General features: G+C 32.8%; 1 protein-coding gene across 1 annotated transcript; it reads left to right on the top strand.

Annotated features, from left to right (window-relative positions):
• The first annotated feature begins 112 nt into the window (after positions 1-112).
• Positions 113-17411, top strand: LOC125650378 (clathrin heavy chain linker domain-containing protein 1-like). The gene is made up of 10 exons (XM_048878613.2): positions 113-176; positions 2873-3055; positions 3254-3441; positions 5060-5205; positions 5331-5663; positions 6171-6413; positions 15521-15695; positions 15952-16137; positions 16671-16870; positions 16967-17411. The coding sequence occupies exons 1-10, from the start codon at positions 174-176 to the stop codon at positions 17182-17184; spliced, it is 1875 nt and encodes a 624-aa protein (XP_048734570.2). The 5' UTR covers positions 113-173; the 3' UTR covers positions 17185-17411.
• Positions 17412-18002: the final 591 nt, after the last annotated feature.

Genomic DNA, 18002 nt, shown 5'->3' on the forward strand with positions numbered 1-18002 from the left:
GTATAATCAAAATTGACGCACGTTACATTTATACACATTTGATTTCATATAATTTGTAGTCAATTTTATCCGGATTAAATATAAGATTTCCTTTATCAGCGGAGGAAGAGTTACGTCATATCCTACCTACCACTTGTTTAAATATGGAGGACAGCATAGAGTGAACAGAGAAAATGGTGTGTTTTGTATTTATAAACATATTTATCTATTGCATTTAAAAAAAAGATGGTGGCGAGTTTTTATTTTTGCTTTAAACACTTGAAATACGTTACAACTTACAGTTGTGTTTTCAACATGTACAGATATCAACGAGACGATGGACATATTGCATAAATATCGGAACAGTTGTAAAATTCACTCGATCTATATATTTTTCTCAAAATAGCTTTTATGTAGTATCACTCGATCTATATATTTCTCTCAAAATAGCTTTTATGTAGTAATATGTCTTACGGCGTGACCGTGTTTGAGGGCGAAGCAAAAAATATTGGCAATAGTATCTAGAGATAACGGGTGGTTTTGTCCCGATTACTCATTTGCACCTAGTGGATTCACACCAAGTGGTTTCGTCCCAATTTCAATGCAGGTAGAAGATTGGCTTATAGTCGAGTGGTAACGCCCCAATGTACTAATCGAGTGGTTTCGCCCCTATTTTACCTGCGTAGAATCTAGTTATAGGTACAACAGTGCGTAGGTGTGCGTTAGAATTGGTGTAGTTTCCGATGTCTGACATCTGTGAAGCGTAAAAAATGTTCCTGTTTACTTTATCTTTTGCAAGAAATCTAAACTGTGGTCTGTAATTTCATTCAATTTTACTGGCAGTAAATGCCTCTTAAAAGTCTGTTTGTTATTAAATGTATATCAATGATATTTTTTTATGATTGCTAATTTTTCAAAAATTGATTCAATTCTTAACTTTTTGATTTATATAAATATATCTAAGATTAATAAAATCATATAATTGACTCACTAATTTTATCTACATATAATGCTAATTCTGTTTCATATGATAATTTTTACTTATTGGTTTTCCACAATGAATGCAACTTGCCATGGCAAAAATTCTTGGTATAATGATAAAAATGGACATAGTTTGGACGTCGTTAAAGTAATATACTGTATAGTATTCATTGATTTCAATTAAATTGCTCATCGTTAAAAGAAAGTATGCTCTGATCAATCGTCCTAACCACTGTTGCCGTATATAAACATCCAAAAATTGTTGGTATAATGATAAAAATGAACATAACTTGTAAATTAATATATTAGCATTCATTAATTTCAATTCAATTGCTCATCGTTAAAGGAGAGTATGCACTGATCAATCGTTCCGACCCCTGTTGCTACATACTCAATGGGGGGCGAAACCACTCAGGACAAATCCACTTGGGGCGTACAGGTAAAAGTGCGAATCCACTAGGTGCGAATAGGTAATCGGGACGAAACCACCCGCATTCGTATCTAGATTCATAACTGGACAAAAAATATCCCGAATCTAGGTAATTAGAAAAAACGAAAATAATTCTACACGTGAGAATTAGGGCATAAATTAATGATCAAGACTATCATGGAGTAGATGGTTTTGAATTATAAAAAGGAACAGATGAATTACTAAGGAGTGATTTGGAACATCCCAAAAATTACTGCATTTCAAATTTACAATAGTTCAATTCTTTATTGGCACTAAAGCACATGTATATGAGAATAAACCATTGTCATTGAGAATCAGCTTTCATTTTACAAATGATTATATGTAATTGTAAAATGGATGTGGTGTAATTTGAAGTACTTCAAAAGACTGTATCTCTTTACTTTGAATCATTGAAGCGATTTATTAATTATTTGAAAACAAACAGTAATATTTGTTGACCAGTTTAATTTAAATGTGTGGCAGTGTGAATGATATGGCATTCCTACTAGCTATGACTGGTGGGTTAACCCTTAAGCTTGATTGGTAGAGTGCTGGACTTGTGTGCCAGAGACCATGGGTTCAAATCCCATCAGAGGCAGAAAAATGTCTCTGTTACACAGGTATATTAAAACTAAATATTTTCATGATGTTTAAATCATAAATTCAAGGATAGAATGTCAGAAAGTTATGATAAAGGGTATCACTATCAAATAGTACAGAAAATTCTGAATGTAATTGAAATTTGATATGAATTGGAGTAAAGATTATTTCATATGAATACATTCGTTGTGGAAAAAAAATTCACTTTGTGTGAAAAATAAATGAAAATATTTAACCTTTGTGTACTTTGTTCACTGTCTGTAGCTCATTAAATTTTAATTAGACACATTTGAATAAAAAAAATCTTTTTATTTATTATAATTAAAACAGTGAGTCAAATCTCTAAGATTTTTGTTGTTGTTGAAATTTTGTAGTTATATGTTCAATATAGTGTTAACCATAATACAGACTCATATATATATACTTTTGGCTGTGCATGGCCATCACCATAATAACAATGAATATTTTGAATGTCATTACTGTCAAAATGATGGATGGTTGGAAATCCAGGAGGAGGTTCTCTTTTCAATAAAAAATTCTTGTCATAAATATCATGAATTTTGTTTCATTCAGATATTTGTGTTGGAATTATTATAGTTTGAAGATTTGTATATTAGTACACTCAAAATGATTAGCTTTACTTATTATTACATTAACTTTGTATGTACATGTACATCTGCTAATGAACTTATAATTGATGTGCAGTAAATTAGCAGATCGGCTTCCTCTTGCTACAGTACAAGACATGTATCCAGTGCAAGGGGCATTATGAGGACACCAAGACACATTAAACTATTTTAGCTAATTATAAATCAGCAAGACTTTAGTCTATATGATATGAAATATTTGATTCATTTGCAGAGTCAAACTTCCAGTCGTGCTTCGACACCAGGCGGTTTTCCCAGAATTCCTCCAATCATCACCAATGAATCTGATCGTGTGTTTCTTTGTGATCTGAATGATTACATCGAAAGTGAAATCCAGAATGTGAACAGTGAGGAGGCAGAACAGAGATACATTGTTTACAGGGATGCATTTAACAAGGTCAGAGAAAATTATCATAAAAAAATTGCCTGTATAATATATATATACACTGAATTTCTTTTTAGGAATTCAGTTTTTAAAAAAAATGAAAACTAGCATTTTAAAATTCCTTTTGCATCACTAATAATTGTAATTAATACTGACATAGTTCATTAAAGTTTAAAGTACTGAAAAATTTGGATTTTTCACAAACTGTAGATAATTGAGTATGTAACAGCATACAAGCCACTACTGACAGCCATTAAGAAGGAGTACGAATGCACTATTGATTCTATCAGGAAAGGTCAGCAGGAGGCTGACTATTTAAATGGCAAACTGAAAGCAATGGCCTCTGAGCCGTCTACCATCAGAAATTACAAAAAGAGAGCTGATGAACTCGAAGAAAGGTATTAATAGATGTAGAACTTTGGATCAGAAGCTTTTTTAATTTGTAAGAAGTGCAAATTTTAAATTAGATCAATTGAAAGGAAATGATGTACCTGTTTTTCATTTATGATGTAAAGAAGTTTGTGGAGCACCAAATTAACATAATTTAAAACTCAAATAATTGAAAATATTAGTTGAAGATATCATCAATTCATTTGATGTGTGCAACAATTCACTTAAAGATCTCATCAAATAATTAATGCTATCTTCAATTCTGAATCATTGCACACATTAATTGAATTGATGATAAGCATTAACTATTCTGAATTGATGTATACTATAATTGAATTGTTACTCTCTTCAAATGAATTGATGAAATCAACAACTGAATGCATCCAAACTTAAAACAATTCAATATTAAAGAGAGCAATAATTTAACTAGTGCATGCAATAATTGAATTATTTCTCTCTTCAATTGAATTGTAGCATGCATCATTTCATTTAATGTGCACAATATTTGAATTATTGTTTTCTTCAATCGAATGAATGATATCATTAATTCAATTGATGCACGCATTAATTTTTTTTAGAGAGAACAACTATCTTCAATTTAGCATATCTACTCACTATTGAATTAATGATCTCTTTGAATTGTTGCTCTCTTTAACAAGAATTAATGTGCACATTAATTCCTTTTACAAAATTGTTGTAAATAATTAAAGATATCTTCAATGAGATCAACATGTTATTTCTACTGAGCACCAAATTAAATTCTGCAAGCAATAATTCCACCATTATTGATGCTCTCATCAACTGAATTGATGAGAGCAATAATCGAATTGATGTGCGCATCAAATCAATTATTGCTCTCTTCAATTAATTGAATTAATTAATGTGCACATCAAATCAATTATTGCGTGATATCTTTAAATAATTCGAAAAAGATATTTTTAATTATTTGAGTTTATGTTAATTTGGCACTCCATGGAAGTTGGTTCCATTTTTGTTATTCATTGTCCTTGAAAATCAAAAGCCTTACAAACATTTAGAAAGTGGTCAAATTTAGTTTTGGATAATTGAGCATCACTTCTACTAAGCAATGAATTTGACATCACAAAAATTGTGGATTTTCATATTTTTTGCAAGATATGTAGAAAATCAAGGGTTTTGTCAGTGGAATTTTGAATATCTAGTGTATTCTGCATGTATTGAAGTAAATGTAAAATTGCACAGATAATGATATGTGTTAAAAAGCATTGGTGATATGGTGCAGACCTATAATTTCATAGCTGAATTATTAAAAAACAGACGAATTGTAAAATGATTTAGAGAATGTCAGGAATTTTTTCATTATTATGATGTCACAGTCAGAATATTAGTAGTACAGCATGTATTTGAATATTCATTAATTTTATTTATAACCATTGCATTTATGATTATGATGCCATAGTTAGAATATCATTACAGCGACATGTACATTGTATTTAGATATTCATCGAGAGTCACCTGTTTTTAGATATTCATCAATTTCATTTATAGTAATTAATTTTTACAAGAACCCTGTATCTGTGTGGATTCATATGAAAACACAAAATAGATATGCAAGATTGAATTTTACTTTTATACTAAATTCTATAGGAATGCGATAATCGAAAAAGATAATGAAAAGCTTCAACAGCAGTTACAGGATCTGAGATCTAAAAGACAGAAGAGAGAGGAGTTAGAAAGAGAAGTGGCAGAACCACCAAAGAGAGAGCTGAAAAAAGACCGAAGACTTATACCAGGTGTGTGCTATCTGCACTAGCAAACTGTTTGTAAAAATGCTCTGGGAGATGCTTATATCTATCCAAGAATTCCCTTGACAAAGTGGTTTAAAATGTATTTAATTACTCTTTTTTTTTCTCTTTAGGATTAACACTGGAGGAAGCTACCGACTTAAACCTGCTGTATAAAAATTTAGACGTCTTAGATCGACAACTAAAAGACTTAAATATAAGTTTTAGGACAAGATATGTTCCAAAATCTCAAAAAGTTGACTTTAAAAACAAATTAGATTCTAAGGTAAATACTAGAGACCAGTTATTGCGGCAAGGCCTTATCTACAGAGCAAAGAGATATCGATTAAAAATTGCTGTGGAGGCTGCACAAGCCTACAATCGCTTCAAGCCTCCCCATCAGACGGTGGGTGATGCTGTAATGTTTGCCATTGCTCAGGCCACTGGACTGCAGGTGCAAGAAAAAGGTAAATGATAACCAATATACCAAGTCTGTTGTTTTATGTCCATATGTACTGTACATTTTTGTCCATACAAAATGTTTCATTTGATTCAGAAATAAGAAATATAAACATATTTTTATTAGAGTCCCACAATTGATGGGTGCCAGTCTGTCTATCAACGCAATGTTTTTCTGGACTTTTTGGGGATAATCCCAGAAAATGTATACATGAACTTATATCAATGTGTTACAGATCAAGTTTGAGTTTGAATTTTGTTTAGCTGCAGATCTGTAGCCCTCTGGGAAAATATTGGGACAGATCTCCAGGTCTGTCCTAATATTTTTCCACAGAGCTACAGATCTTTGACCTATTTTTGAAAGAGTTATGGAACTTGCACTTAGGAAATAATACCACAAAGTGGAGCCTTTTTTGTGATGCTTGCTGTCACAATGATAAATGGTTGTACATCATCATTTGCTAGAAATTACTTCATGAGCAAACCTATACTGATTGAAGTTTACTGGTGTACAGAGGCAGGGCAAGAGCAGAACCAGGGGGAGGGGGAGAAGAGGGATGGTTCCCCCAGCGCTGTAAACACCACATCGTTTGAAGATGATGACCCCAACAAGGAGAAGGAAGCAGAAATGATGCTGGAATACATCGAGAAGTTCAATGAGTTGTTCGAGGATGGAAAGTATGAAGAGGCGGCCATTCATGCTGCTAATAGCCCCAAAGGAATCTTGAGGACCTCAGCCACGCTGGCCAAGTTCAGAGGTAATTTATTTAACAAAATTCTGTACAATAGGACTTAGGTCAGGGTACATATTTTGGTGATTAGATGACTGAATTGAAAATTTATTTATATGCACTGTAAGTTAGAATTGATGCAACGTATTCTCATACATATATTTTCTTACCAGTGATTGAACCCAGAAATACATGTATAAATGTATGTACATGAAGTTGTAAAAAGACCAAATGATATTTGAAGTTAATGTATTTACATGCAGTTCTTGGAAAGAAGAATAGAGATGGAAAAAGGTTAAACTGATGAGAGTATCCAAGAAATGGGCTTCTTTTCTTTGATTCCTTTGTTTAGCAGTCATGAAATTTTAAAAGGAAGTTAATGAAGTATTATTTATAAAGATTATAGCCATGTCTTTCTTAAAAGAGAATACATTTATACTCTTCTTTTTTTTTTATTTATCCACCATCTTAACAAATATATTTTCTGTAAAGTAGGTAAAAGTTTCAAATATCAAAATTTGATCATTATATAGGCCTATGGTGTTGATAATTGATTTTTTTTTCACTTTCTTTCAAGGAAGAAAAATATTTTGTTGTAGATGAAGTACATATAATTTAAGGTCATTGAAGTTACCTTTAAACAGCTTTCAATCTCATTTGTCTGATATATGATGGAGAGTGTTTAATGATTTGTTTCAAAACACAACTTAGAAGTACATCCTTAAAAATAATCATCATACAAAGTATTCAACATAAGTATACAAACAGGGAAATATTAATGTGCTGGTGATGATTTGTTTCTTTTCAATTTGATCCATTAATTAAAACATATGTGCAATAAGAATATCAGTCAGTAGGATCCAGTTTTTAAAGTTTAATTACATGTAGTATGTAATAGGTTTTATTAAACTTTCACGTAAAATACTGGAATCTGATTGGTTGAGAAGCATTTGGAAAAGCCTATTGTTATACAATCTGAGAACAAAAAGCACGTGCTCCAGGGTAATAGTATTTAGCAATGGGTAACAGTACTTGACAAGGGGTGATATAAAAATTATCACATGCATCAAATTTATATGCGTATGGTTCGCCGTAGATTGTAAGATGACATCATTTGTAATAAACACGAATACCCGCATCGATATACAAAATATCTCATAACAGTGATTGATCAAATGTCAACAGACGTAAGTTTTTTTGTTTTGCTGTTTGTATAACAATCAGTATAATAAAACAAATATTGCATGTGGTTGAGGGTAACAGTGAAAATTTTCACCCCTCGAGAATTCACCATTGTACGCCTCGGTTGACAATGGTTTTCTCGAGGTGAAAATTTTCAATATTACCGTCAACTACATGCAATAATTCACAGGCACTTGTTTCTGTTAATAACTTACGATCTCTGTATAATAATAATAATAACACGTGTTATTATATTAGTATACAGAGATCGTAAGTGTTTTACAGAAACAAGTGTCTGTGCAATAATTATATAATATCAGAGACATATATAACATTATATATATATATATATCTGGTTATGTTTATATGCATATATATATTACAGCCAAATTCAACAGAATTGTTGATTTATTAGACTGAATGAAATATTTAATTCTTTGAAATATTTTAAAGTGATTTTAAAAAATGATCGATTTACTCTCAGAATGATGTATGGGTCAAGAACTATATGGTCAAGTTCTCCAGTATTTAACTCAGTCGTCTGTCTATCATTTATAACAGAATTGGTTATGAATCACAATGAAGTTGTCATAACATCTTTAAAAGATTAAGTCACACAGAAATGGATCTTAGTGGAAATTGTATAGAGTACGTTAGTCATACAGAAATGAATCTTAGTGGAAATTGTATAGAGTACGTTATAGTCACACAGAAATGGATATTAGTGGAAATTGTATAAAGTACGTTAGTCACACAGAAATAGATCTTAGTAGAAATTGTATAGAGTACGTTAGTCACACAGAAATAGATCTTAGTAGAAATTGTATAGAGTACGTTAGTCACACAGAAATGGATCTTAGTGGAAATTGTATAAAGTACGTTAGTCACGCAGAAATGATTTCAAGAGGAAAGCGTAAAGGTATTAATTAAGACACATAGAAATGAATTTAAGTCATGAATTAAGTGGAAATTGTATGGGGTTAAGACACACACAAATGAATTTTAGTAGAAATCATTTAGCGTGTCACTCTTCTTCAATGTTTTATCATAAAGAAAGATTAATATGAAACCTTAGAATACATCTATAATTAACTTTAATGATAATATTACATTGAAAATATAATATTGAAAGTGAACTTTGTTCATTGAAAAAGAATCTAAATAATTTAGAAACTGAACTATTTAACAGTTTTAAAAAAATAAAGTCACTCTGTAAAACTTATCCAGTCAATAAACAACATGATAACTCTATAATTAGTCTATAGTGATGTCAAAATCAAATTTAGAAACATCAAATATAAAATCTGCATTTGGCAGTGTCTGTCAAAAATTGTATATAGTACAGTGTATATGTATGTCTAGTCAAATTGATAAAACCTATGATATAGAATAGGGAGGTAAAATTACATTATTAAGTTCATTGTGGCAGTCTTTCACTTAGTTTGTGATGTACAAATATTGCCATTCAATTCTTCAAATCAGCATTAAACAGAAAAATAAAAATAGATTAATTAGTTATCAATGTTTTTGCCTGCACATGTATGAATGCATCTGTAACAATGTTTGTACGAAATATCATTGACCCTCAATCTCACAAATGTTATGTTTGATCAAGTTTATGTACAGGTTTGATCAACGGTGTCAAATAGAGATTCAAGGGGCCTGGGTTCAGGTTCTAGTGTTGTCTTTCACATTTTCTCCCTTCCTGTTACATTTGGTGCCATAGACCAGTTCCTAGAACTGACAGATAAAAATGTCTGTCAGGGGATAAAAGTAGGAAGATATTAAGTAGGGAGAAATGTGTCAGTCAGACTGGTTCAATCACTGATGGCCAGATAGCACAGTACAACACTTGGCCTGGAGGTTATAAAACTTTTTTGAGCACGTTTTCATACTCAAACTCAAACTCCGAGCTCTAAATCGTACTCATACTCAAGAATGAAGGTTATAAAACTTCTTTAAAATCATTCTCATACTGAAATGGAGTACATGCGCAAGATTTTTCGAGCATGCTTCGGAACTTGCTCAGAGTTGTACTCAAAGCAAACATGGCTGAGTTTTGAGTATGAGTACGGTAAAAGTTTTATAACCTCCAGGCCAGACTGGAGATTCAGGGGGACTGAATTCAAATTCCAGTCTGGTCCATTGCATTTTCTCCCTTCCCCTTACAACTAAATAGATACTAGACATGACCAGAGATTTGAGCTTCTTGATTGCAAAGTTAAAAGTTCTGAGGTAAAGATCAAATTCTGATAAAGGTCAATGTCCTAATTTACATGTGCATTTTAAAATAATTCCCAAATTAAGGGACGCATTGCCTTACAAATGATGCCCTGGCTTGAAACAAACCTGATTAGTATTTATTAAACTTTTTGTTCATGATTTTGGCTAAACATGCATTACTATTGATTTTATTCATTTCATTGTAGTTCTCTGTTAAATAATCTATACCTTATCGTTACATACCACTATCAGTAGATTTATAACAGCCCTTTAAATCTTAAGCAACAATAGTTACAGACTGTTACGTTTGTCTCAAATAACTACAGACTGTTAACAAGTATCTTCTAGAGCAGCTAGTTTAATTGATTGGACGAAATGCACCTTCCTCTTGCAATATTGATTTTTGGGTGCAGACATGAATGGATTATCAATATAAGAGTTACTTCAAGGTTTTCGCTGTTTCATTGTTTTCAGCTGAGAATGACGGTAGGTATTTGTCCCTTGCTATTTAATCCTCTCAACTTTGTTTTGTGTCAACCAGTTTTTTAATGCACAAGCTAACGTAAGTCATAGTACCTTATCAGGAATTGTCAAATATTTCTATTTTGAAGGTAAGGTTATTTCAAGAACCTGTTTAGGAGGTATCTATATATGAAATCCATAAATCACATTTATCTGTTAAGAAAATAGAAGGAAGTTAATTGTATTATATTCTTGAATTGAAAATACAGTGTAAATAATGATAATATTTACTTGGCTGGTCTTAATATTTATATTAACAGACATGAAATAGATTTTTTAAAGAAAAGATCTTTGGTGAAATAAGTAATGATATTTGTCATTCAATAATCTTAAAATTAATGATAAATGAAAATCATATATGGAAAAATTAACACAAAAGTGCTTACATTGTAAAAGAAGGCAAAGTATTGATTTTCAAATGGAATTTGTAACTACAATATAATAGTATATATAATATGTATATACACTTTGCATCTTCTAAAAGATATCATGAGAACTACACGCTTTCAGAAGATTACTAATGGAAGAATACCAGCATTCTGATAAAAATATATTGAATCATATGATGATCTTTGTACTTGTGTTAGATTGTTAAATAGAATCATATGTTCATGTATAATACCTATATATACCTATGCATATAAAAGGGGAGCACTTATTGCTATTTTCAAAGCATTAATCTGTTTTTCTTTCCACAAATGAAGTACATGTACACTGTGATTGACACACATTCAATATTTGCTGTTTTATATTGTGAGAACACCCCTTTCAATATTTGCTGTTTTATATTGTGAGAACACCCCTGTGATATGTATTTCTCACATTATCACCAGTGTGAGATCGACTGTACCCATGTGAGACAGCCATGTGAGATATTTCTGTCTCACACTGCTGCGACATCATTTGATCGTGACGTCATACATTTTCTATGATTTACGTTACACGGTGAAGATTTACGTTAAACAGTGAAGTAAAAATATTTTGCATTGTTATCTTTAAATGTAGTATACTTTCTGGTGGACAACTTTGGTTTTTTTTAGTTTTCAGGTATGCTCTTTCTGCCTATCTAATTAGTTTTTGCATTGAAGTTCAAATGAGGATTTTGATAATCTTTAATTTTCTCAAAGCTCCTAGATTTATGCACTAAACTGTAGGTAAAATGTGAGAAAAATAATCCTTCATTATTTACTCGTGTGGAATAGGGAAATCCCACCTCTGGAACAAGATTCGCTGTCTAGAACTCGGCAAAAGCTTCGTCCTAGACTGCGAATCTGTCCCCTCGGTGGAATTTCCCTATCCCACACTCGTACTAATGAAGGATTCTATTAATCCCACATTTCCCATGACATTGAATTTATCACAATTTGCAAAATTGTTTGAATTATGACTTGATTAATAAATATGATGTGTTTTGTCATAAATAAACCTATGCTGTTGCTTGAATTATGTGTTAATTAGTAAATATGATGTGTTTTGTCATAGTTAAAGCTATGCTGTTGCAATGTTATTTCATTATAGAAATAATGACTGCATAGGAGGAATTTGTTGAAGAATATAACCTCAGGAGTTGAAAGAATTTGTTGGAAAATAAATAAACTGAATGAGCTTGAAGGACAAAGTTTTTATTTTCCAAAAAGATCTCGATTCCAAGGGGGTTATCTTTAAACAATTATAACAGCATAATTATTTCTATTCTACCATGGTGATGGTTTTGACATGTGCAAAGTACAGTTGATTCTTTTAAAAATGTACAGCTATTCCACATGACATCTAGGTATGAATTAAAATATCTTCAATAAAAATTTTGAGACAACGAGCCATTTTTTTCTATGTCAAAGCCAAAGGGTGTATTGGAAAATCAAATTAAAACCAGTGGACCATGATACATGTATATTTCTCAATAAAGGCACTGACCTTTCAATTTATTTTAAAAATATATAAATAAGGAATAAATGTTTGTATTAGGATGGAAGTGATAACAATGGAAATATAGAGAAAATTCTGTATAATTGGTTTTCCTGATTATACTAATTACTCTATTCATTCATAATTTTTTCATACCCCCATGATATTAACAAATTAGACATTAATTTCTCAAGAAAAAGACACATTATTTACAAAATTTGTAGCAAGCTGAAACATTGCATTGATGATGCAAACTACATGCATGAAAGTTTCATAAAATATTCAATAAATGTTGGTAGTCTGGTATTTCCTTATCATTTAACTCACATAGAATGTGTATAGTTGTCTGTGTGTGTTAAACTCATACAGAATGTGTATAGTTGTCTGTGTGTTTAACTCATACAGAATGTGTATAGTTGTCTGTGTGTGTTTAACTCACACAGAATGTGTATAGTTGTCTGTGTGTGTTAAACTCACACAGAATGAGTATAGTTGTCTGTGTGTTTAACTCATACAGAATGTGTATAGTTGTCTGTGTTTTTAACTCACACAGAATGTGTATAGTTGTCTGTGTGTTTAACTCACACAGAATGAGTATAGTTGTCTGTGTGTTTAACTCATACAGAATGTGTACAGTTGTCTGTGTGTGTTTAACTCACACAGAATGTGTATAGTTGTCTGTGTGTGTTAAACTCACACAGAATGAGTATAGTTGTCTGTGTGTTTAACTCATACAGAATGTGTATAGTTGTCTGTGTGTGTTTAACTCACACAGAATGTGTATAGTTGTCTGTGTGTTTTAAACTCACACAGAATGAGTATAGTTGTCTGTGTGTTTAACTCATACAGAATGTGTATAGTTGTCTGTGTTTTTAACTCACACAGAATGTGTATAGTTGTCTGTGTGTTTAACTCACACAGAATGAGTATAGTTGTCTGTGTGTTTAACTCATACAGAATGTGTACAGTTGTCTCTGTGTTTAACTCACACTGAATGTGTATAGTTGTCTGTGTGTTTAACTCACACAGAATGTGTACAGTTGTCTCTGTGTTTAACTCACACTGAATGTGTATAGTTGTCTGTGTGTTTAACTCATACAGAATGTGTACAGTTGTCTCTGTGTTTAACTCACACTGAATGTGTATAGTTGTCTGTGTGTTTAACTCACACATAATGTGTAAAGTTGTCTGTGTGTTTAACTCATACAGAATGTGTACAGTTGTCTCTGTGTTTAACTCACACTGAATGTGTACAGTTGTCTGTGTGTTTAACTCATACAGAATGTGTACAGTTGTCTCTGTGTTTAACTCACACTGAATGTGTACAGTTGTCTGTGTGTTTGATTCATACAGAATGTGTACAGTTGTCTGTGTGTGTAACTCACACATAATGTGTAAAGTTGTCTGTGTGTTTAACTCATACAGAATGTGTACAGTTGTCTGTGTGTTTAACTCACACAGAATGTGTACAGTTGTCTGTGTGTTTAACTCACACAGAATGTGTACAGTTGTCTGTGTGTTTAACTCATACAGAATGTGTATAGTTGTCTGTAACTCACACAGAATGTGTATAGTTGTCTGTGTGTTTAACTCACACAGAATGTGTGTAGTTGTCTGTGTGTTTAACTCAAACAGAATGTGTATAGTTGTCTGTGTTTTTAATTCATACAGAATGTGTACAGTTGTCTGTGTGTTTAACTCATACAGAATGTGTACAGTTGTCTGTGTGTTTAACTCACACATAATGTGTAAAGTTGTCTGTGTGTTTGATTCATACAGAATGTGTATAGTTGTCTGTAACTCACACAGAATGTGTACAGTTGTCTGTGTGTTTAACTCATACAGAATATGTATAGTTTTCTCTGTGTGTTTAACTCATACAGAATGTGTACAGTTGTCTGTGTGTTTAACTCACACAGAATGTGTATAGTTGTCTGTAACTCACACAGAATGTGTATAGTTGTCTGCGTGTTTAATTCACACAGAATGTGTACAGTTGTCTCTGTGTTTAACTCAAACAGAATGTGTATAGTTGTCTGTGTGTTTAACTCACACAGAATGTGTACAGTTGTCTGTGTGTTTAACTCACACATAATGTGTAAAGTTGTCTGTGTGTTTAACTCACACAGAATGTGTACAGTTGTCTGTGTGTTTAACTCATACAGAATGTGTATAGTTGTCTCTGTGTGTTTAACTCACACAGAATGTGTATAGTTGTCTGTGTGTTTAACTCATACAGAATGTGTACAGTTGTCTCTGTGTTTAACTCACACTGAATGTGTATAGTTGTCTGTAACTCACACAGAATGTGTACAGTTGTCTGTGTGTTTAACTCATACAGAATATGTATAGTTTTCTCTGTGTGTTTAACTCACACTGAATGTGTACAGTTGTCTGTGTGTTTAACTCACACAGAATGTGTACAGTTGTCTGTGTGTTTAACTCATACAGAATGTGTACAGTTGTCTGTGTGTTTAACTCACACAGAATGTGTACAGTTGTCTGTGTGTTTAACTCATACAGAATGTGTATAGTTGTCTCTGTGTGTTTAACTCATACAGAATGTGTATAGTTGTCTGCGTAACTCACACTGAATGTGTATAGTTGTCTGTGTGTTTAACTCACACAGAATGTGTACAGTTGTCTGTGTGTTTGATTCATACAGAATGTGTATAGTTGTCTGTAACTCACACTGAATGTGTACAGTTGTCTGTGTGTTTAACTCACACAGAATGTGTACAGTTGTCTGTGTGTTTAACTCATACAGAATGTGTATAGTTGTCTCTGTGTGTTTAACTCATACAGAATGTGTATAGTTGTCTGCGTAACTCACACTGAATGTGTATAGTTGTCTGTGTGTTTAACTCACACAGAATGTGTACAGTTGTCTGTGTGTTTAACTCATACAGAATGTGTATAGTTGTCTCTGTGTGTTTAACTCATACAGAATGTGTATAGTTGTCTGCGTAACTCACACTGAATGTGTATAGTTGTCTGTGTGTTTAACTCACACAGAATGTGTACAGTTGTCTGTGTGTTTAACTCACACATAATGTGTAAAGTTGTCTGTGTGTTTAACTCACACAGAATGTGTACAGTTGTCTGTGTGTTTTAAACTCACACAGAATGAGTATAGTTGTCTGTGTGTTTAACTCACACAGAATGTGTACAGTTGTCTGTGTGTTTAACTCACACTGAATGTGTACAGTTGTCTGTGTGTGTTTAACTCACACTGAATGTGTATAGTTGTCTGTGTGTTTAACTCATACAAAATGTGTATAGTTGTCTGCGTGTGTTTGTAGATGTGAAGGTGAGACTGACCTATCGATCTCCACTCTTGGCCTTCTGTGATGCCATCATGGCCTCTGTAGGAGCTGTTGGTACCAAGCCAACCAGTGAGTTGTCCACAGATTGTGTACAGTGTGCCCTTAATGAGAACAGACTAGATCTTCTGTCCCACTGGATATCGCAGGACAGGTAAGTCAAATTCACGGAAGTTTTCTCGCACATTTTATAAAAAGAGATGCAGAGAGTATGACCATGGTGTATTGTTGAAGAATATGTATTTGATGGTGTGTTGCTTAATGTTAATAAATTCAATCTCTTTGACAAAGATATAATCATAATTGTACGTTGATTTGTAAATATGGCAATCATAACATTGAGCCTGTTCCTTTTATCATGGCTAATTTTAGATTATGTAAATTTATTTGATTTCATGTGTTCTTGGCAGATTAATGCTGAGTGGACAAATAGGTGATTTGATTAGTGGACACTGCAGCTGTAAGGTCCCATGTAAATGTGGCTGTCAGGCCCTGGCTCAGAATGTTTACTCCAAACTCCACCGCCACCACCAGGCCATCGTCTGCATGCTCAAACAGGGCCGGGTCCATGCAGGAATCGATTATGCCAAAAACAAGTAAGAAAACAGACCTCTCAACCAATCGTTGAGTCAGTCATACATTTAATGCTCTGCTATATTTATGAGGAATTTGTCAACATTTAAAGTCTCCTTTAGAACCCATTCATTTCTGATACAAGATCAGTAATAAAACAACATAACACACTACATGGACTAGCAAGGACACGCAGCAGCTTTAATGTTGTAACAATACAACGTTCTATAATTACATAACATGTATATACAAGTTAGTATTAGTATAAAATTTAAACGTGTTAACAGCTCTACGTGTCGTCCTAAATTGATTTTACATCATTACCCGATCAAAACTGGTTCTATTGAACCGCATTACTGAACATACCTATACAGGTATTCGAATTAAAAACTTGAAATATCCGGAATAATACATTCATTATAATTACCAAGTAGAAATTGATTTCTGTCTAATTCGTTCCTCAAAGGAAATAAATGACATGGTATGTCTTTGTGATCAGTAAGTGTTTTTGATAGATAATGTTCACCAGCTTACAGTGTGATGTCTCTCCTTTTAGGTCTCCCTTCACAAAGGAGATGTATGTGGAGGTGCTGAGGATGTGTCCATCTCTACAACTTATGCATGCCCTTGTGGCAGAGGATGACCAGGGGTCAAGGCCTCTACCTGTAGGAGTGGTCATCTTGACTGTCCTGGAGAATAACAGCTTTGATCTGGTTTTACCATTTATTCAAGAACTGCAAAACACAAGATCAGCAGGTGAAGAATAAGATTTTTAAAAACTTGTCTATGCTACCAAGTTTATACTTGTTACCTAGCTAAAAATAAATTATGAAACTTTTCCCATTTGTACAGATGATCCAAACACAAGTCTGTTTCATGCAGCAGTGTTGGATGATATGGATACCAGCAGTGACCAGTGGGACTGTTTAGTGAGGATCTTACAGGACCAGGGCTACGGTGAAACTGCCACCAATGTTCTCTCCACCATCACTGTCATGTCTGCCATGAAAACTGTTCTGTACAAGAGTCTGGCTGATGACAGACCAGAGAGTGCTGCCACCCAGGGGTAAATGAAGGGTGCTGCCACCTAGTGGTTTAGTGACCCGTACATGTTGGCCTCCAGTTTCTGAGGATTTCTGTGATACTTGAAATGACTAAGTGAACAAATGTAATTTGACACTGAATAATCTGCAAATAATGGAAGCAATTATATTGTCCCCTGCCATTAGACCTGAACTTACAATGCTAATTGTATATCTGTATATGAAAAAAAAAAATTAATAAAAAATAAACATCAGTTTTAAACGTTTTTGTTGAAAATTGCCACTGCATTTCTACACTGATTTACATCCAGCCCTATCGATGATATACAACAGTGCATGTGCTGAATATTTTTTCTGTACAGTGAATTTAGTAGCACTTTAAATATTTGAATTATATGTACACTAGACTTGTATGGCACTTATAACTCCTTCCACTTCATGCCAATTACATTTCCTTATCTCTGTCCTGATTTCCCTTTACCTTTTTTATTTCTTTGATATACAGGGATATTCTGTGTATGTCCGTCTACTTCAGATGAATTAAGGATGGTTGACCTCATTTAGAAAAATGAATGGAAATAATTTACTAGTGTAATATACAATAATGACATTGTTGTCCTTGATCTGGGTAAATTCTGAAGCACAGATTATTATCATGAATGCATAAAATGTTTCAATTATCTTGTAAATTACTACATTTATACTAAGTGACTAATAACAGGCCATTTTGACGTTGATAATGCTTCATGCGTATTGTTTTAAAAAGGCTAATATTTCCACTGTGGCCCAAAATAATCTAGCTGTACATAAAATTTATATATATATATATTAACTGAATAGTAAAT

This window comes from Ostrea edulis, chromosome 5 (genome assembly GCF_947568905.1).
Source record: "Ostrea edulis chromosome 5, xbOstEdul1.1, whole genome shotgun sequence".
NCBI lineage: Eukaryota > Metazoa > Mollusca > Bivalvia > Ostreida > Ostreidae > Ostrea > Ostrea edulis.